Here is a 23,232-nt window from a genome sequence, read left to right as displayed (position 1 = left end):
TTGAACATTAAAGCATGTCAACATATTCTGTTACACCAAATACACAAAATAATGATCTTTAAAAAAGCATCATATGACCCCTTTAAGCAAAATACATATTTTTTTTTATGTACTCTTATTTTGAGTTGAAATAAGACGGAATGAAAGATTATTATAAAGATCAGTGTGGTTTAACTCTCAAAATGCCATTATTTGTCAAATAAGCACAAAGCTAAACACTTGATTTAACCACACACGTGTTAACCTGACAGCTTTAGCAGCACAAACAGCGCGGACGTCTCTAGTTAGTGACAATGATCCATTTCCAACACAAACACACGTCATTAATCTGCACTCGGACTCTACGTCAGCGGAAACCTCCCATCTGAGAGAGTTTTCCCCACCGTGTGTGTGTGTGTGTGTGTGTGTGTGTGTATTTCCAACACAAACACACGTCATTAATCTGCACTCGGACTCTACGTCAGCGGAAACCTCCCATCTGAGAGAGTTTTCTCCCCCGTGTGTGTGTGTGTGTGTGTGTGTGTGTGTGTGTGTGTAAGGCTGAAGTCCAGGTGAACAGGAGGTCGATTGTGTTCAATCCAGCCTGTCTCTTTCACTCAGCCATTTCGGCTCCTGCAGCCATCTGATTGGCCGATGTGCCATGCATGTGATCACCAGAAAGGCCACACACCACGGCGTCTTATAAAACCCCCAAGAAATCTGAAAAACACCTTAAAAAAGGCATTTTTGGTGCTGCATGCTTCTGCATCACCACACGTCCACAAGCTGAGCGAAAACAAATCCAACTCTAAAGGCAGCCGTCATTTCCGCTCCTCAGTCTGTTAAATAAGATGTTTACTCTATATCACGCGACGGCCGTTTCCCGGTGGTCCCGCGTGACGCTGCGTGTCTTCATGCATTTCCACCACGTTACACACTAATGAGTCTTCTTGGCAGTGAACACGACCTACATATCATACCGGCGGTGGGCGGCATGAGCAAAACCTCATCTACAATTACAATAATAAAATCATTCGTGCTGTGATAGATCACCATATATTTTTTTTTTCTGGAAATTCAAACCAGGTATGTTTTATATATTATGCACCAGTGTTATTTCACTGGTTTATATACTATAAACTATTTCAGTTTTATATACTATTATAGTATTTATTAATCTTTTGATTTAACTTTTATTTTTATATTTTCAGTTTTCATCTTAACAGTGTATTTTATAAATTTCAATTTAGCTTTAATTTATAGTTTTTACTTGTATATATTAATTTTATTCATTTTTTTTTAACAAATATTTCTATTTAGCTTTAATTTATATTTATTACAGTTTGAGTATTTTTAGTATTCCAACTTTATTTCAGTTTAAGTTTTTCATCCAATACATTTTTCATCTACATAATACATACATTTTATTTTATTCGTTTTTTTAATATTTCTATTGAGTTTTAAATATATTTATTCATTTTAGTAATTTTAGTACTCCAACTTAAACTTAGTTTTTAATCTAATACTTATATATATTATAAGTATCTCTCTCTTTTTTTTTTTTAATATATATTTATATTTAGCTTTAATTTATAATTTATTTCTGTTTTAGTACTTCAACTTATTTTATTTAGGTTGGTTTTCCATCTAATACTTACTAATATTTTACTTCAGCTTTATTCCAATTAACAAAAATATTTTAATAGTTAACAATAACAACACGTTCTGTGCTTACATTAAATATCATTTTCTCCATAATCCAGTGAATTAAACACTTTACAAATGATCCATCATGTAGTATATACTCCGTCATACTCAACATTAAACCCTTTCACATGTACAAACAAGCCGTTTGCAATCAGACAAATTCCCTGATGATCCTTAATGGAACAATTTGAAAAATAAATTCAGTCTTGATTGAAATCACAGCACATGCACAGATCATCTATAACATGGTCTGTTCGGATTTAGACCAAACACACACATTTACCCCAACCCTCGTGTGTTTATATAAGCCTATGCCTTCATACCCAAACAATCATGATCAGATTTATCCGGCTGGCAGATCTGAAAAACACTGATGCAACGAGACACTCAGAACATCTGGAGGTGATCCGTTTCAACCTGTACAACAGCACTCGTAGCACTACAACACTACCACATATACATATACATACACAGAACCTAAGCCTGTTTTGGGACCTTTAAAATGTTATGCATTTAACTTGATGTGACGACATTGCCATAAAAATTATTATTTCCATGAAAAATTATGCATTTAAAAATGTGACATTATTTCCATAAAAATTAAGCACATTTTCTTTAGCATTAATATGATGCAAATTTTAATGTTTTTAAAGGCAATCTACGCAAAAAAAAAAAAAAAAAAAAAAAAAAAAAAAAAAAGTGTTTTACATTAAACATTACAATGAGAACCTGTTGAAAATAAAAATGACATTGTTTTAAATATTATTCTAGATACAATTCTAGAAATGTGTGGTACCCACTTTAATCTATGCAGATTAAATTGAAAAAATCCTATAAAAATACAAATTACAATGAGAACCTTCTGAGAATAATTATAAAAATCCTTCAATTAATGCAATGCAAATTTTTTTAATATTATTTATATTGTGCAATGCATAGCATCCACTTTAATCTGTGATTAAATAGATTATGATTTAATTAATTTAATTAATAGATGAAAAAATTTCAAATCATTTTTTTTATTTCATTAAAAAAAAGATATTATTTTGAAATATTATTTATAGTATTATTTATACTGTGGCAATGTATAGTACCCACTTTAATTTATGCAGAATTAATAAACAAAATTCAAATACAATTTTTAAAAAAATATTTAAATTAAAATATTTATAATATTATTTATACTGTGGCAATGTGTAATAAAAATGTAAAAAGGAAAACTTGAAATCGCATCATATGACCCCTTTAAGATAATATTTTAACATTTTGTTTAAATTATCCGATGGCTATGTGTTGCACCCACTTAAATCTATGCAGAAAAAAAGTTTCAACATGTATGTTTCGATTGGCAGCACTAAAACACGTTTGATCAGATATCATTGACCACAATGCTGACATATGTTAAGGCCTTAAAGGTCAAAGCTGCACGAGTTTTAGGGCTGTGATTGGTACCTCTTGGGAATGTGCTGTCCGGCCCAGGTGATGCTGACGGTGTATTTGCCAGGTGTGTGTGGATGGTATTCATAAGAGTAAACGCCGTCTGAAGCGTCCTTCTGTTTCACAGGCTCCTCTAGACCTTCTGCAAGAGAGGAAAAAACCATGAAAAACTTCAACTATTCAATCACAAACCATTAGAGAAGAATGGCACGGATAAAATGCAGAATTAAAGATGCATTTTCCCCATTTTCTCCCAATGCATTTTCTTTCCTATGAATCTGAGGATTATGAAGATGAATAGCAGTCATGTACAGGATCACGTCTGCTCAAATTCCACAGAGATACACTTGTGTCCTGTAAGTTATAGTGGGCTCAGTGAAGCATCTGTGACCCGGTCGGGTCATTAATCACAGTCAGTGGAGCTGATGGAAACTGATGCGTGTAGATGATCTGGACACCAGAGTCTGGGAAACCGTCCCTGCTCACTCCAAATACTCAATCAACATGAAAAAGGAGTCTTTAACAGGAGGGGATGATAGTGTGTTTGTTGTTTGGTCACTTACTGGGTCCTTTAACAGTGACCTTCAGATCGCCACTACCAGCGTTACGGGTGTCCACCTTAAAATCAGCCACCTGACGCACTCTCACCCCTCTGGGCTGCAGACCTCGACCGGTGGCACGACACGCACCGGGAACAGACGCTGAAACACACAAACACACAATACATGATAAGCCACCGATTTAGTGAAAATTAACAATAATCATTACTGTGCAGTTGTAGTAGTATATACTGTATTTAATGCCATGTCAGCATCTGAGGCTATCTTCATGGAAAAACCTAAGTTACAAACAATACAAGTTGCATAAATACAATAGAAATTAAAAACGAAAAATTTTACACATGAAAAAAAAAAATTCTGGTAAAATCTTACTAAACAAGTCCTTAAGTGAGCTTACTACATAAAAATGTTGTCTATATGCATTAAAAACGGGACACCCCAATACACAATATCTATTAAATGTGCAAAAGCATTTAAAATCTATAAATTATAAAACATTTCTGCATATTTAATAAGTAAATTAATATGCAAATAATTTTACTATTACTTTTTATAATACAAAAAATGTTTTTATATATGTAAATGTATATGAGAATATATTACATGTACCATAAAATAATTAATAAATTACTTTTTTGCATATTTAATCAATAAAATATGCAAATAAATATAATTTTACTATACTATCTATAATAAAAATATGACTGTCATATATTTAAAATATAAATGTAATATGAGTACAGAATACTGTACATATAATTTAAAAAATAAAATGTTTAATTTGCATGTTAAATATATATTTTTACTACTAATTTTTATATTTGCAACAAAAACATTACATTGTTATGCATTTATAATACATAAATATGAGTATGGAATAAAGTACATACAACAAAAATAATATATTTATTTGCATATTAAATATGCAAATATAATTTTACTATTTTAATATTTGTAATAAAAGTATTACATTATATTTATTTACAATCTATAAATATGAGAATAGAATATAGTACATATACTATAAAAGAATTAAATATTTATTTGTATATTTAAATATAAATATATATATATACAAACGTACATATACACTTTCTTTTATAGTGTATGTACTATATTTTGTACTTGTATAGTATAGTTATACACATTTTATTTTTATATACAGTATATGCAAATAAACATGTTAATTTAATATATTTATAGTTTGTTTTATGATACATAAAACTTATAGATACAAAAATGTATCTTTTTTTTGTTGTTGCATAAATTAATAATTAAATAATGTGGGTAAAGAAAATCAACACCTTGGCATCTCTGTCAGCCAATCAGAATTACAAATTCAAATCTGACGCAGTATAATGAGCTTCAATCATCCAAAACTCTAAAACCCCTCCCTCGAACGTCTGCACAGCTGGCAAATATAATGAACAATCCCTCTGCGTAATAGCACACACTCCATTATTACCCTACCATTATACAGTATGGAGTCGTGTAATGTTTCCAGAGCACCAGAATAGCGTCCACAGACAGTGAGCCAAGACCCACATTGAGTGTAATAGCATCTCTGACAGAGAGACACTCAGTGAGGTCTCATTAGGTTCAGGTGTGGGAGCCGGGGACAGCGAGTGCCACTGAGACACAGAGCTTCATTCAGCCCGTCTGACTCACTAATATAGACGTACAGTATGATGAGGATGAGGATGATGATGATGATGTTTCAAACCGAAACTGTGAGGAGCACAAACCTTTGGAAGAACAGTTTGCTTCCATAAAAACACTGCAGAGGATAGGCATCTACTTTAATGCACTTTAAGAACTTTTAAATCTACTTCCAGCCTTCCCTATCTTTATTCATACTAGAGTTTTTAGGATTAGGAAATATCAAGAGCCAAATTTGAACTTTACCACAGTTTTGGGTGTTATTTTTAAAGCACATAATGGATGTTTTGGATAAATGCTTGTGAGATGTCCTGAAATAACATCTTGTGCTGTAAAATGCATAATACTTAAGCCATTTTCCTGTGGGTCAAAAATAAATAAAAGAATCAAAAATAAAGTATATAATATAGTACATATAGTGAAAAAGATAGAATAAAATGTTATTTAAATATTTAATTAATAAATATGCAAATAAATGCAATTGTTGCATTTTTAATTTTTATAATAATATTACACTTTTACATAATGTATAAATGCATATAATGAGAATAAATATAGTACATATACCATAAAATATCACATTTATTTGCATATTCAAGAAATAAAATATTCACTATTAATGTTTATATTTATACTAAAAATATTGCATTTTTATACGTATAATTTATAAATGTATATGAGTGTACACTATAAAAAGTATATAGTGATATTATATAAATGAATATAGTACACACTATAAAAAAAGAACATTTATAAAAAAATATTCAATATGCAAATGAAATTTTACTATTAATCGTTATATTTGTAATAAAATATTCAATGGTTTATAATTTATAATTATATACATGTATATAACACGAGTATGGAATATAGTACATATACCATAAAAGAACGAGTAAAATATTTTTGCATATTTAAAAAAAAAAAAAATAATAATAATAATTATATATATATACTCATACAGAATTACAACTTCTAAAATATGTGTATTAAAGACTCCTTCCAGTTGAATTTCTGTCATTATTCATAGTAGAGTTTTTAGGAAAAGTAAATTCCAAATTTTAACTTTGCCACCAATGATTCAACATTTCTTGTGGCATTTTTAAAGCACATAATGGATCAATGAAGCTCTTTCATTTGCTTAAGAAATGTCCTGAAATAACATTTTGAGCTGTAAAAGTCAAGTTTTGAACAGTAAAATTCAACCAATTGCAAAAACAAGCCTGTTGAATCAGCAGCATGATAACGTTTAACTACACGGGAAAATCAATTAAAGCCAACTTCTGTTAAAACAGAATTGCTGCACATTTGGAAAAGCTGTTTCAGAGAAAAGGAATTTGGTGTTTTACAAGGTTTAAAATGCTCCGTGACGCACAGATCCACTAGTCCACAACGAAGCACGCAGAGAACAGACAAAAACTACAGCAGGAACCAGGGTTATCTGACTTCAGGTAACAACGACAACAACAAAACAGCATTTAATAACCCCATTTTGTTACTCAGAATAAAATAACTTCACTGAAATAAATAAATATATAAACAAAAAAATATATAGAAATAAATATATATAACATTTCTAATTTTTGTTTAATGTGACTTGATGTATTACTAAAACAAATAAAAAAATTAATTAATAAAACAAAAATGACAAACTCACAAAATTACTAAAACTTAGAAAACAAAAAATAAAAATAATATAAAAATAAAATGTAAACTAATTCAAAATATTAATAGAAAAATAAAAGAATGGTATTCGAATAACACTAGCCAAGACTGAACAGAAATTCATTTAATTTGTTGCCTAATAAATCTCATCTAAAACAACAAAAAAAGTCACAAAAGTGCATTAAAACCCTAATATTTTAATGTGAGCTTGTCCATCAAAATTACAAGCACTGAACACAAACACCAATCAAAAAATCCTAAAAATATAAAATTTTATATAATATATAAATGTGTATATTATGTGAATATAGTACATATACCATAAAATAATTAATAAAATATTTGCTAATTTAATAAATAAAATTAATAATAAATATTAATATTAATTAAGTATTAATGAATAAAATGTCATTTTACTATTAATTTTATAATAAAAATTACATTGCAATATATTTATACATATATTTTATAAATATATAAATGTATATAATATGAGTATAGTACATGCACTATAAAAAGAATAAAATATTTATTTGCATTTTAAATAAATATGCAAATGTAATTTCACTACAAATTTTTATATTTTTTAATAAAGTATATTTGCTTATATATATATATATATATAACCCTAAAAAAGCTATTAAATTCAAACAAAGGGCTGGAAAAAGCAATTAAATTAAAACTGGAAATGAAGCCTGACCATAATGGCACAATGGGTCATATTTAATGAAGCTGGCGGCATCACATACGCCACAAACAAGCGCCCTGGTGAACTGCGGCTACATTTAAATGCATTTTATAGCGTGTGTAAAAGCCCTGCAGAATCCCAAAACTACATGCAATTCCAAGCGTACAAGTCAATCCACACGTGTGAGACCCTAAAACACAGCGCTAATTCACTGCACAATTATGAGCACAGTGCATTATTCACCAAAAACACTAATAAACTATTTCATTTCCTTCAACCAACAGCACATTTAAGCAATTGTCAGCTCAGAAAGAGGACGCTGAGTAATGTCTGCATGTAATTGCATAAAGTACCTGGGCCAATATTGACGGTGAAGGGGCTCTTAGGGATGGCGATGCCTCCGAATGTAATGTTGATGGTGTGAGGGCCGGCCTGCATGGGTTTGTAGGTGCAGCGGAAGACGCTTTCGCCCTTGTCTTCCATGATGGCCTCCACAGTGTTTTTATTACCCAGAGGGTCTTTGATGACGGCCGTCACGTCACCCACTCCGGCACCTGATTAACACAGACAGCAGAGCGGCTTCAAGACTTGCCTTCTTCAAGAAAATCAGCTCAAATTCAAGTTTGCACGGTCAGACCTGCGGTGTAGATGTCGAAGAAGGTGGGTTTGTTGGCGATGTTGCCCAGCGGCTCCAGTCCGGGTCCTTTAGCCGTGACTTTAGTGGCGTCTCCCTGGGCTTTGTCCACGTTCACCTCAAAAGGGCTCTTTGGGATTTGCTGTCCAGCGAAAAGCACAGTGACCTGTGAATTGAACATAAAACATCATGAGCCTATTTCACAGAAAAAATCATCAGAGTCGTTCTGGATTTGTATACATAATAAAATGAGTGTTTTTACACAAACACACACATATATGACTATTATATAACAGCTAGGGGGCCTCAAGGTGACGTAAAATGATTTAAAGTAATACAAAAACAACAATAAAAAAAAAAAGCCAAAACAACTTTTAATTCATCTACAACAGTTCTTGATTTCTTTGCAGGACAAGGATTCCCAGTCTAGAAACCTTGCATGTATTTAAAAGTGAGATTTTTAGACCTGGAAAAGACTTGTAAATTAATTAAATCTTTAAAAAAAATACAAATAAATAAAAATAAATAAATGCAATCACATTCAATTACGTTATATATGTATAATATATGAATAAGAATAAAATATTAAATATGCAAAAGTAATTTCACAGTTTTTTTATATTTGTAATAAAAATGACATTATATATATTTATAATATATAAATGTAAGATAACATTCAACACCTCCTATATAACTGCATGTTACTAATGAAGAAAAACAGACCGGATGCATTGAGGAGGAGCCCAAACTACACATCGTCGACATAGTTATGATCTGTGATATTGGCACAGATTCTGTGTAATAAACAATTCTTTGTGACTGTATATAGTTCTCAAGTTGGAGAAGACATTTAGTTCCCACTTTAAGTGAACCTTAGTTCCCAAGACATCTACAAGATGGATTAAAATGCTGATGCTGTAAAAGGAGGGGAGACAAACACATGACAGTGTGACTGAAACGTTAAAGTGTTAAAAAATAAAGAAATATTTGAAACGCGTTTATTCTGTGGCACTTAAAAAAACAATTTGGCACCTGTTTTTGTTTTTTATAGGAACCAATGGCTGCTTTAAGTGATTCTGATATTGCTGTGAATAACAGGGGCCTTCGAGTCGAAAAGACTGAAAAGCACAGCAGTAGATTGACGTTCTTCCTGACCTTGTGCGGTCCCATGACCTGAGGGATGTACGTCACACTGTAGGTCTTTTTGCCTTCATTGAGCACAGGTTTGACCTCCTCTCTGCGGCCCTCTGGGTCTTCAACATAGACCGTGACCTGGCCTTGACCCGCGCTGAAGGTGTCCACCGTGAACACAGCCGGACGCATCACCCGGTTCCCGGTCGGCTCGATGCCTGGCAGCACACAGACGACAAACAACCCAGAAAATCATTCAGGACTTCAAGTTCATTTCAGCTAACAAGACGCAGATTTCCATTTTAATTACAGCCCTAAACGGATCCGACAGAGCTGTTAAAACAAAAATCACATGCTTCAGCAGTCCATTTCCTTCACACTATGCCATTAAAATCTCCAGCAGACTCACAAAACACTCAATGTAAAATATATATATTTACTGTACTGCTGTACGTTTAGATGTCTGCTATTGATTTCATAAGCATCTAGTATAAAAAAAAAACAAAAAGAGATTCATGAATGCACACAAAAAACCCACTAAACTGACAACTTCAGTCAGACCTCTAAAATGTACATCTTCTTTCTAAAATAATTTTTGTAAATCATTTTAAGATATTAAAATGTATAATTGTAAATAAAGTGTACATGCACGCATATGTAAAGGTTTATAAATATGCATCAATATAAATGCATTTTCATTTTATTTATTCTCATATTTGTAGATTTTATTACTGTATGCACACCAACTTCCTCACTGCTTGATTGCAAATTAATTCTAAATAAATAAATACATACATTTATTATTTATTAACAATATTTATTTATTTATTTAAAGAACAATAAGTACATCTAAACATATTTAAATACTTTCAATACATTTTACATATTGTTTTGTTTCCGTTTTGCAGTTTAAATTTGTTTTGCATTTAAATTGAAATCTTTTCCCCATTTGTACTCTTTCAGCCCTGAAGGCCTGTGGGCTGAAACATAAAAAGCCATAATAAATAAAAAGCCCTCATGAATGTATGATGTGGATTTCATTCATGAATCCCCTACTTGTGCACATTAAATGTTGCATAATTTATGCGTACAAAGAAACACAAACATTAGATATAGTCCGATGTTGGTTAGAAAGCACAGTGGTCGACACAAACCTGCAAACGGAATGGTCTAAAAATACTTTAGTTTATAGTTTGAGCCAAACCGCACAAAACCGCAAACACACGATCCCTCTGAGCTCATAAAACATGTTATTTCCCAACACTGATTCAATTTGCCACTGAAAACTAAAGTCCTCTACAGGGTGAAAAGCACAGCAGTAGATTGACGTTCTTCCTGACCTTGTGCGGTCCCATGACCTGAGGGATGTACGTCACACTGTAGGTCTTTTTGCCTTCATTGAGCACAGGTTTGACCTCCTCTCTGCGGCCCTCTGGGTCTTCAACATAGACCGTGACCTGGCCTTGACCCGCGCTGAAGGTGTCCACCGTGAACACAGCCGGACGCATCACCCGGTTCCCGGTCGGCTCGATGCCTGGCAGCACACAGACGACAAACAACCCAGAAAATCATTCAGGACTTCAAGTTCATTTCAGCTAACAAGACGCAGATTTCCATTTTAATTACAGCCCTAAACGGATCCGACAGAGCTGTTAAAACAAAAATCACATGCTTCAGCAGTCCATTTCCTTCACACTATGCCATTAAAATCTCCAGCAGACTCACAAAACACTCAATGTAAAATATATATATTTACTGTACTGCTGTACGTTTAGATGTCTGCTATTGATTTCATAAGCATCTAGTATAAAAAAAAAACAAAAAGAGATTCATGAATGCACACAAAAAACCCACTAAACTGACAACTTCAGTCAGACCTCTAAAATGTACATCTTCTTTCTAAAATAATTTTTGTAAATCATTTTAAGATATTAAAATGTATAATTGTAAATAAAGTGTACATGCACGCATATGTAAAGGTTTATAAATATGCATCAATATAAATGCATTTTCATTTTATTTATTCTCATATTTGTAGATTTTATTACTGTATGCACACCAACTTCCTCACTGCTTGATTGCAAATTAATTCTAAATAAATAAATACATACATTTATTATTTATTAACAATATTTATTTATTTATTTAAAGAACAATAAGTACATCTAAACATATTTAAATACTTTCAATACATTTTACATATTGTTTTGTTTCCGTTTTGCAGTTTAAATTTGTTTTGCATTTAAATTGAAATCTTTTCCCCATTTGTACTCTTTCAGCCCTGAAGGCCTGTGGGCTGAAACATAAAAAGCCATAATAAATAAAAAGCCCTCATGAATGTATGATGTGGATTTCATTCATGAATCCCCTACTTGTGCACATTAAATGTTGCATAATTTATGCGTACAAAGAAACACAAACATTAGATATAGTCCGATGTTGGTTAGAAAGCACAGTGGTCGACACAAACCTGCAAACGGAATGGTCTAAACATACTTTAGTTTATAGTTTGAGCCAAACCGCACAAAACCGCAAACACACGATCCCTCTGAGCTCATAAAACACGTTATTTCCCAACACTGATTCAATTTGACACTGAAAACTAAAGTCCTCTACAGGGAGCACACGGGTTTAGGAAACAAGGGCGACTGTGTTGCGTTTTAAAGTAGTTGTAGTGCTTTCAGAGACGACATAATCACTTAATGGAAAAATACCATTGATGTGACATTTTCATTATTTGTCGTAAATTACATGGACATTCAAAAACAGAGGTGAAGATTTCCCAAGACTGATGAGGCTGCAAACAAAACCTTGCAGTTCATTTTAGTAAATTTAGTCACAGAAAATTTGTAGAGGTCACCTTTAGTGGGAGAATCATAACTCTTAAACTCATTAGCCACCGGTTTTATAGCTTTAGTCAAATTTACAACAGGTAAGAGGCACATTTTTACTCCATCCATCAGTTCTGAACATAACAGGATATTCACACGGTACTAAACTTACACTACCGGTCAAAAGTTTGATCGATTTTTTTATCGTTGTTGAAACAACTTATTTGATCAAAAATACAGTAAAAATTGTGAAATATTATGGGCCTCAAGGTGACGTAAAATGATTTAAAGTAATACAAAAACAACAATAAAAAAAAAAGCCAAAACAACTTTTAATTCATCTACAACAGTTCTTGATTTCTTTGCAGGACAAGGATTCCCAGTCTAGAAACCTTGCATGTATTTAAAAGTGAGATTTTTAGACCTGGAAAAGACTTGTAAATTAATGAAATCTTTAAAAAAATACAAATAAATAAATGCAATCACATTCAATTACGTTATATATGTATAATATATGAATAAGAATAAAATATTAAATATGCAAAAGTAATTTCACAGTTTTTTTATATTTGTAATAAAAATGACATTATATATATTTATAATATATAAATGTAAGATAACATTCAACACCTCCTATATAACTGCATGTTACTAATGAAGAAAAACAGACTGGATGCATTGAGGAGGAGCCCAAACTACACATCGTCGACATAGTTATGATCTGTGATATTGGCACAGATTCTGTGTAATAAACAATTCTTTGTGACTGTATATAGTTCTCAAGTTGGAGAAGACATTTAGTTCCCACTTTAAGTGAACCTTAGTTCCCAAGACATCTACAAGATGGATTAAAATGCTGATGCTGTAAAAGGAGGGGAGACAAACACATGACAGTGTGACTGAAACGTTAAAGTGTTAAAAAATAAAGAAATATTTGAAACGCGTTTATTCTGTGGCACTTAAAAAAACAATTTGGCACCTGTTTTTGTTTTTTATAGGAACCAATGGCTGCTTTAAGTGATTCTGATATTGCTGTGAATAACAGGGGCCTTCGAGTCGAAAAGACTGAAAAGCACAGCAGTAGATTGACGTTCTTCCTGACCTTGTGCGGTCCCATGACCTGAGGGATGTACGTCACACTGTAGGTCTTTTTGCCTTCATTGAGCACAGGTTTGACCTCCTCTCTGCGGCCCTCTGGGTCTTCAACATAGACCGTGACCTGGCCTTGACCCGCGCTGAAGGTGTCCACCGTGAACACAGCCGGACGCATCACCCGGTTCCCGGTCGGCTCGATGCCTGGCAGCACACAGACGACAAACAACCCAGAAAATCATTCAGGACTTCAAGTTCATTTCAGCTAACAAGACGCAGATTTCCATTTTAATTACAGCCCTAAACGGATCCGACAGAGCTGTTAAAACAAAAATCACATGCTTCAGCAGTCCATTTCCTTCACACTATGCCATTAAAATCTCCAGCAGACTCACAAAACACTCAATGTAAAATATATATATTTACTGTACTGCTGTACGTTTAGATGTCTGCTATTGATTTCATAAGCATCTAGTATAAAAAAAAAACAAAAAGAGATTCATGAATGCACACAAAAAACCCACTAAACTGACAACTTCAGTCAGACCTCTAAAATGTACATCTTCTTTCTAAAATAATTTTTGTAAATCATTTTAAGATATTAAAATGTATAATTGTAAATAAAGTGTACATGCACGCATATGTAAAGGTTTATAAATATGCATCAATATAAATGCATTTTCATTTTATTTATTCTCATATTTGTAGATTTTATTACTGTATGCACACCAACTTCCTCACTGCTTGATTGCAAATTAATTCTAAATAAATAAATACATACATTTATTATTTATTAACAATATTTATTTATTTATTTAAAGAACAATAAGTACATCTAAACATATTTAAATACTTTCAATACATTTTACATATTGTTTTGTTTCCGTTTTGCAGTTTAAATTTGTTTTGCATTTAAATTGAAATCTTTTCCCCATTTGTACTCTTTCAGCCCTGAAGGCCTGTGGGCTGAAACATAAAAAGCCATAATAAATAAAAAGCCCTCATGAATGTATGATGTGGATTTCATTCATGAATCCCCTACTTGTGCACATTAAATGTTGCATAATTTATGCGTACAAAGAAACACAAACATTAGATATAGTCCGATGTTGGTTAGAAAGCACAGTGGTCGACACAAACCTGCAAACGGAATGGTCTAAAAATACTTTAGTTTATAGTTTGAGCCAAACCGCACAAAACCGCAAACACACGATCCCTCTGAGCTCATAAAACATGTTATTTCCCAACACTGATTCAATTTGCCACTGAAAACTAAAGTCCTCTACAGGGAGCACACGGGTTTAGGAAACAAGGGCGACTGTGTTGCGTTTTAAAGTAGTTGTAGTGCTTTCAGAGACGACATAATCACTTAATGGAAAAATACCATTGATGTGACATTTTCATTATTTGTCGTAAATTACATTGACATTCAAAAACAGAGGTGAAGATTTCCCAAGACTGATGAGGCTGCAAACAAAACCTTGCAGTTCATTTTAGTAAATTTAGTCACAGAAAATTTGTAGAGGTCACCTTTAGTGGGAGAATCATAACTCTTAAACTCATTAGCCACCGGTTTTATAGCTTTAGTCAAATTTACAACAGGTAAGAGGCACATTTTTACTCCATCCATCAGTTCTGAACATAACAGGATATTCACACGGTACTAAACTTACACTACCGGTCAAAAGTTTGATCGATTTTTTTATCGTTGTTGAAACAACTTATTTGATCAAAAATACAGTAAAAATTGTGAAATATTATTACAATTTAAAATAACAGGTTTTTGTTGTAATATATTTTGAAATGTAATTTATTCCTGTGATGCAAAGCTGAATTTTCAGCATCATTACTCCAGTCCTTCAGAAATCATTCTAAGATGCTGATTTGCTGCTCAAGAAACATTTCTGATTATCATCAATGTTGAAAACAGTTAAGCTGCTTCATATTTTTGTTGAAACTGTGATACACTACCATTCAAACAACTGAGGTAGAATTAAATTAATAATAATAATAATAATACTTATTTAGCAAGGATGCATTAAAATTGCTCTTTTGAACTTCCTATTCAAAAAACTCTAATCTTCACAAAAACATTAATTAGCAAAAACGGTTTAATAATAATAACCAATAATAACTGAAGAGCAAATCAGCATATTAGAATGATTACTGAAGGATCACGGGACACTGAAGACTGGAGTAATGATGCTGAAAATGTAACTTTGATCACAGGAATAAATTACATTTCGAAATATATTAATATAGAAAACAGTTATTTGAAATTGTAAAAATATTATGGTTTTATTCTCTATTTTTGATCAAATAAATGCAGCACTGGTGAGCAGAAGAGACTCAAAAAGCATTGCGTTTATTTTAATTATTCCAAACTTTTGACCGGTAGTGAACATGACCAAACTCGAGCTCAAAAGGAAATATGAGACGCAGAGGAAACATGTTATCGCAACAATCCCATCACGCCGCATTAACGATACTGCGATGCATCAAGTATCTGAGAAAGTCTGACCGTAACGCTCCATTTGCTCCTGCCGATACTGAAAATCTGACAAGGTTCATGAGAACGACAATATCCTGAAACTCTGGTATGATAGCAATCTGTATTTGTGCGGCTGCTCAAACATATCTCTCTGTTTTGAAGATAACGCTGGCTGTTTCTATGTAAACAACAACACGAGTACAAGCTGGAAAATGCACGTTTGTAAGGTGACAAAGCCGGCTCACCTGGGCCGTACGCGCGCGCCTTCTTCGGGTTGAGTTTGGGTTTGAGAGGAGCTCCGGGCTTCAGTTTGGCTTTGGGGAACTGAGACAGATACGTCATGACTGACTGCTCGTCCACACTGGGGTCAATGATCTCCTCTGGAGCGATAACCTGCAAACACAGACTAAATGTATAAGAAGAGATCCAAAAAAATAATAATTTCACCTGGTTTAATGTGCAGCAAACTCATTTCTGACACAACATTTGGCTTGAAGTCTGAGGCTCATCTACCTGCTTATCCAAACCAGTGTTATTGTAGTATCATTGGTATACTATTACAATTTTTTATAACATTGTTTTATTCGTTATATTTTGTTTTTATATTTTATATTTTCACTTTAATTTTGTTTTTTTTTAATGATGAAAAATACATTTAAAAATAAAATTATGTATTCCTTTCCTTTAGTAATTTATTAATATATAATTAATTTATTAAATAATTTATTTTATTTTATTTATTAGTTTTAGTTATTTTATTAATTTTATAATTAATGTTATTAATTAATCTATTTATTTTTATTTATTAGTTTATTTACAGTAGTTTTAGTATTTTAGTACTTCAAGTTAAACTAAACACAAATGAGAAATGTTGCCTTGGCAAAAATCTGGAATAAAGTTGATTTTATATTTTAATATTAAAGTTTGTATATATTTATTTTATATATCATTTCAGTTAATTTTTGTTTTATTTAAAGTAACTAAATTTTTAAGGTAACATTTATTTCAGAATCAGAATCAGAAATTATTATTTATTATTATTATTTATTATAAATTATTATTTATTATTATTATTATTTCAAGTAACTTTATGGTTTTAGCTATAATAACCCTGATCCAAACATTGGAATATTGATATTATGTATGCGATTCCATAAATTACACATTTCTTTTATACATGCATGTTTGTATAAATGTGTCTTGTCATACAATATTTCTCAACTGGAAATCAAAAACAGTAGCATAAGTGTTCCTGATCAGATTAGAAAAGAGTTTTGCATCATTTCCAATCAAAAGGAAAAAAAATCGGAAACACAACAAAGTATTTTAGTGTTCACATGAGGCCAGAATATTACAGTAAATCTAAACTGACCTGAGGTCACAAAACTCAAACACAAGAGGCCAAAACGAGGCTTGGGCCGTACGCGCGCGCCTTCTTCGGGTTGAGTTTGGGTTTGAGAGGAGCTCCTGGCTTCAGTTTGGATTTGGGGAACTGAGACAGATACGTCATGACTGACTGCTCGTCCACACTGGGGTCAATGATCTCCTCTGGAGCGATAACCTGCAAACACAGACTAAATGTATAAGAAGAGATCCAAAAAAATAATAATTTCACCTGGTTTAATGTGCAGCAAACTCATTTCTGACACAACATTTGGCTTGAAGTCTGAGGCTCATCTACCTGCTTATCCAAACCAGTGTTATTGTAGTATCATTGGTATACTATTACAATTTTTTATAACATTGTTTTATTCGTTATATTTTGTTTTTATATTTTATATTTTCACTTTAATTTTGTTTTTTTTTAATGATGAAAAATACATTTAAAAATAAAATTATGTATTCCTTTCCTTTAGTAATTTATTAATATATAATTAATTTATTAAATAATTTATTTTATTTTATTTATTAGTTTTAGTTATTTTATTAATTTTATAATTAATGTTATTAATTAATCTATTTATTTTTATTTATTAGTTTATTTACAGTAGTTTTAGTATTTTAGTACTTCAAGTTAAACTAAACACAAATGAGAAATGTTGCCTTGGCAAAAATCTGGAATAAAGTTGATTTTATATTTTAATATTAAAGTTTGTATATATTTATTTTATATATCATTTCAGTTAATTTTTGTTTTATTTAAAGTAACTAAATTTTTAAGGTAACATTTATTTCAGAATCAGAATCAGAAATTATTATTTATTATTATTATTTATTATAAATTATTATTTATTATTATTATTATTTCAAGTAACTTTATGGTTTTAGCTATAATAACCCTGATCCAAACATTGGAATATTGATATTATGTATGCGATTCCATAAATTACACATTTCTTTTATACATGCATGTTTGTATAAATGTGTCTTGTCATACAATATTTCTCAACTGGAAATCAAAAACAGTAGCATAAGTGTTCCTGATCAGATTAGAAAAGAGTTTTGCATCATTTCCAATCAAAAGGAAAAAAAATCGGAAACACAACAAAGTATTTTAGTGTTCACATGAGGCCAGAATATTACAGTAAATCTAAACTGACCTGAGGTCACAAAACTCAAACACAAGAGGCCAAAACGAGGCTCTTGACTTTCGATTCATTCATGGAAGAATGTTTTGCAGGAGTTTTGTGAAAGCACATGCACAGGTAACTGAAGTGGATCAGTGAGGCACACGTGTGTTTGCTGAGGCGGGATTGAGGTGTGTTGAGTATCATATTAACTCTGTGGCAGCTGATACTGATGGATGTGTGTGTGTGCACCTAAAGCACGTCCCTTATTCTTATCTGAGCTTTATATTGATCTGTTAGCATGAACGGAGGGAGAGGGAACATGGCATGTCACACCCTTATGTGGAAGAGTCAAACAGATTTGTGGCGCCTCTACGCTGCTGAAATCTCATCCTGATGCACTAGAGGTCAAAGGTCTCCAGCTCACCTGTGGGATTCCCAGCCAATCATCAGCGAGCTGCATGGCCTCCGTGGCGTTTTCCACCGGCTTTTCCCCGTCCCAGATCTCCCAGTCAGGACACAGGCCTGAAAAACACAAATACAGGACAAGATGAACAGTTAGACAGGTTATTAGGGTGTAACTAAGAGGTTGCTAAGGTGTTGTTAAATAATAATAACAATCAATTAATCAGATTTATTTATTATCAATACTCAAAAATTGAGTTGTATATAAAAATACTGAAAATGATAAATATTCATTTGTTGTTGTGCTCTTACTTTGCCACTTGAACTGAGGCACTACAGCGATCTGTCCCCCAACATTATACAGCGTCAAACACATTTATTGCTTAAATTATATTATAAAATTGACATAATCGGAAAGCTCAGACTTTATTTCACATCAAAAGTAAACAAAGCACAAAGCTTATTGTGATTATTGGATGTTAATCCTGATGCACAAGCCGTCAAAACTTAAATTAAAGTTAATAATAATAATAATAATTATTATTATTATTATTATTAAGCAAAAAAAAGTACTGAAATTAGTGATAAATTATAGATAAAAATAATTAAAAACAATTAATAATATTATAAATTTTATATTTATATAATTAATAAAACGATATAAATTTATAAATAAAGAATAAAATGAATAAACTTATCAAATAAATGAATACAATTATATGTACAGAAGTAATACATTATATAAAAAATAAATAAAATAATAAACAAAAACAATTAAGTAACAATTAATCAATTAAAAAAAATGTTGTAAAAATTATTATATAAATAAGTTAATTATATTTTATAAATATATAAGAATAAAATTAATAAAAGTTTATTGTACGCAATAAATTAATACATAAATAAAATTATAAATATATAAAGTAGTTGTAAATTATAAATAAATAACGGGGAAAAAATTATTACAAATTAATAATAAACTGAATACAAAAAGAATTTCATCTGAATTTCATTGTTTAGGGCGAAACCGAAAATTCATTTTCAGTCCACTAATGATGGAATGTATTATTAATAGGAGCACTATAAGTTTTTCTAGAATTATCTAAGGATAAAAAAAATGAGAAAACGTGCACTAAAAAGCTCCTCCACACCAACTGAATTACAAAGAAGGAAATGTTGTAAACACAACAGAGTTCTGGTCTCATTCACAGCTGTGTTTTACGGCTGATCCACCGTATCTGGACAAACACGGAGCAAACGCACACAGCTGTCCAATAAACACAACAACAAGAGCTGAACAGCACCCACTGCTCAAGCACAGCTCACCTGGAGCGCAGCTGTCCACCAGAGCGCCCAGCGCTCGCCCGTTCCTCCAGTCCTGACTGAAGTTAGTGATGGGGAGGTCAGGCACTTTGTTCTGGATCCAGCCGAGCAGTCTCTGCTTGGGCGTCTGTTTCTTGGCTTCGCCATCGTCTTCATCCTCCCAGACGGGCATAGAGATGGAGTAATGGAGGATGAGGGTCCATACCAGACCCAGGATCAACTTCAGGTTCCCGTCCACAATCGCTTTGCTGTCTGTTTGGAGCCGGAAAGAAGAGTAAACGACGGTTAAATAATAATAATAATAGTTTAATAAATAAATAACAAGTAAATAAAGCAAGCAAATGAGTACTGAAATAAAGACAAATAAAAATTACAAATAAATTAAAATTAAGTACATAACAAATATAATTTTTTTTAAATGTAGAAGTGAATAAATAAGCAAGCAAAGTACTGAACATTTTCAAATAAAGTAAATGTGAATAAATGAGCAAGTAAGTAAAAAAAAATGAATACAAATTATACATAAAACACAAAAATACATGCATAAGTAAAATATATTTATTAAAGGAAATAGATAAATAAACAAGCAAATAAGTAATGAAATAAATAAATCAAATAAACAAGTGACTGAATAAATACTGAATAAGCAAAGCAAATGTGTAATAAAATAAAAAATGACAAATAAAATAAATAGGTTAATGTGAATCAATAGTGAACAAGCAAATAAGCAATGAAAGAAAATAAATAAATAAAATAAGTAAAAGTTAATAAATAGTGCATAAAAATGATAAATAATAAATAGGTGAATGTGAATCAATAGAAAGCAAATATGAATATGAATAGTGAATAAATAAGCAAAGCAAATACGTAATTAAATAAAAAATGATAGATAAATAAATAAAATAAACAGGTGAATGTGAATCAATAGTGAATAAGCAAATAAGCCATGAAATAAAATAATAAATAAGTGAATGTAAATAAATAGTGCATAAATAAGCAAATAAGTAATGAAATAAAAATGATAAATATTTATTTTTAAATGTACAATTTTAAAATTATATACACATTTTAAATATAAAAAAATATGTAATAAATCTAAAATAGTTTTAATTTATACACTTATAGCAACATTAATGCTACACTGACTAAACTAATAAATAGATAAATGTGGTGGAGTATCGTGTTTGTAAGTGACTCGGCATTTCATCCACAGCGGGCTGCACAGGATACATTAATCAATCATCATTACACCCATCAGGAATATGATTCACTGCAAACCAATCCCCGACAACTCTGGCTAATCTTATCATACAACAGGAAATAAAATGTTATTAAAACGGAATGAAAATATCTTGCACACTTGTTCCTGAAGAAAACACATTTAAGATGAAGACTTGCGCTCAGTTCTGGTAAATGAGCACTCAGTAGTGAACACTGAAGATAAAACTGCGTTTAGCACACACAGCAAATGTTTGCAGGAGGAATCGCAGCGGTTAGTGATTTTTAACACTCCAGACATCATCACACGGTCACGACGAGCCTCTGCCGAACAATCTCACAGCTTCCCGCGGGTTACTGTCATGAACTGTGTGTATGTGTGTGTGTGTGTGTGTGCGTGCGTTTGTCCGCTCCCTCAGTGCTCACACTATCAGTCGTCTACTGCAAACATCAGGAATGAAGCTGAACTTTAGCACACAGCCAAAGATCAAGGGCAAATCTGACAGGAAACTAAACTAATCTAGCTTGACTAATACAGTTTGACATTCAGGTTTGATTTATTTATTTTGTTTTTTAAATAAAAACTAAGTATTATATAAAATAATCATAATTAAAATAATAACTATCATTAATTAATTATCATTGAATTATTATTAAAATCAATCTATAAAATACAAATATTTTTAAATCAATCAATACATTTTTAAAATTCATAAATGTAAAGTTGAAAATATAAGTACATTTAAAATGTGCTTTATATATTTAGAGTTTATAGTTTGATCGTTTATAAATTCATCTAAAATAGATATATAATATCAATATTTGTAAAATTCATAAAAAAATAACATTGAAAATACATTTTTTTTTATATATTTATAGTTTATTTAGAAATTAATATAAAAATAGGTAATATAGATATCAATATTAAATAATAAAATATCAAATAAATAGACATGCATTTAATCATTCCATTTTAAAAAAATCTTTTTTTTTTATTTAATAAATTCTCAAAAGAATAGATCAAAGATATTGAAAATATACTTTATAAATAAGTTAATTAAAATATATGTAATGTCAATGTTTGTGAAATATAAAATTTACACACTTTTTTTTTGTTACATTTAATTGAAATAAAATATCAAATATCAATATTTTTCAAATGTAGATTTAGTTTATTATATATATTTGTATGAAATGATATGTATTATACACCATGAGAAAAAAAATAAAAGCTGTCACTGAGGCAGTTTTCAAAATTACCTTAAAAGGAGCACATTAGTGCAGAAGTCCTAAGAGGCCAGGGATTGTATGCATGTAAATTGCACCGCCCCAGTGTGTCTGAGTGTGAACTCAGAGCGATGCCGCCGCTGGTACGACGAGGCAGACGGTGGAATGTTCTGGCAGCGTTTGTGAAGCTGGAAACGAGCTCAGTGCCAGACAGGCCTTCAGTGCATTTCTGGACTGAGCATAATTCATTAGCACTGACCCCCCTGTCCCGTCCCGTCCGTCCCGCCCGCCTTCACGAGGTTCCCGTTTAATGGGATCTCCATAAGGAGCCCCTTCACCACCGGACGGCCCAACAATACAACAACAAAAAACACTGCTGCCGACTGAGCGCATTCAGAGTACAGCAGAATGAAGGTTACCATGACAGCAGGAGCTTAATCAAACTTCATGAATTATAGATGAACAGCAGAAAGTTTTGGAAAGTTGCTAAAAACACAAACACACAACAGAGCGCAAACACGATTTTTAAATGCAGTTCATGCTGGACTGAAACGGTGATGTTGAGTGTAAAAATACAGCTTTGACCAGGATACAGACCAAATTATGACATCAAAAATAATATTTTATGAAATAATTTGTTGTTATTACAGTAAATGACAGACTTATATATATATATAT

At 31.7% G+C, this 23,232-nt stretch overlaps 1 protein-coding gene across 3 annotated transcripts in view; it reads right to left on the bottom strand.

Annotated features, from left to right (window-relative positions):
• The window catches only part of LOC107657976 (filamin-B-like), a 100,631-nt gene that overhangs the window by 40,411 nt on the left and 36,988 nt on the right, over positions 1–23,232 (bottom strand). For 2 of the 3 annotated variants that reach the window (XM_016446332.1, XM_016446331.1), the window contains exons 2-9: positions 20,113–20,361; positions 18,809–18,906; positions 16,120–16,267; positions 13,394–13,587; positions 8,333–8,495; positions 8,049–8,249; positions 3,687–3,824; positions 3,139–3,265 (exon numbers count right to left, since the gene is read on the bottom strand). In XM_016446332.1, coding sequence (XP_016301818.1) covers positions 3,139–3,265; positions 3,687–3,824; positions 8,049–8,249; positions 8,333–8,495; positions 13,394–13,587; positions 16,120–16,267; positions 18,809–18,906; positions 20,113–20,361 — 1,318 coding nt within the window. Of the gene's footprint in view, positions 1–3,138; positions 3,266–3,686; positions 3,825–8,048; positions 8,250–8,332; positions 8,496–9,484; positions 9,677–13,393; positions 13,588–16,119; positions 16,268–18,808; positions 18,907–20,112; positions 20,362–23,232 lie in introns of those variants that run through there. The other variant, XM_016446330.1, reaches the window with a different exon arrangement.

Source organism: Sinocyclocheilus anshuiensis, unplaced genomic scaffold (genome assembly GCF_001515605.1).
Source record: "Sinocyclocheilus anshuiensis isolate Anshui unplaced genomic scaffold, SAMN03320099.WGS_v1.1 scaffold147, whole genome shotgun sequence".
In the NCBI taxonomy this organism is placed as follows: Eukaryota; Metazoa; Chordata; class Actinopteri; order Cypriniformes; family Cyprinidae; genus Sinocyclocheilus; species Sinocyclocheilus anshuiensis.
The sequence above is the reverse complement of the archived record's forward strand: the minus strand, read 5'-3'. Positions and strand labels throughout refer to the sequence as shown.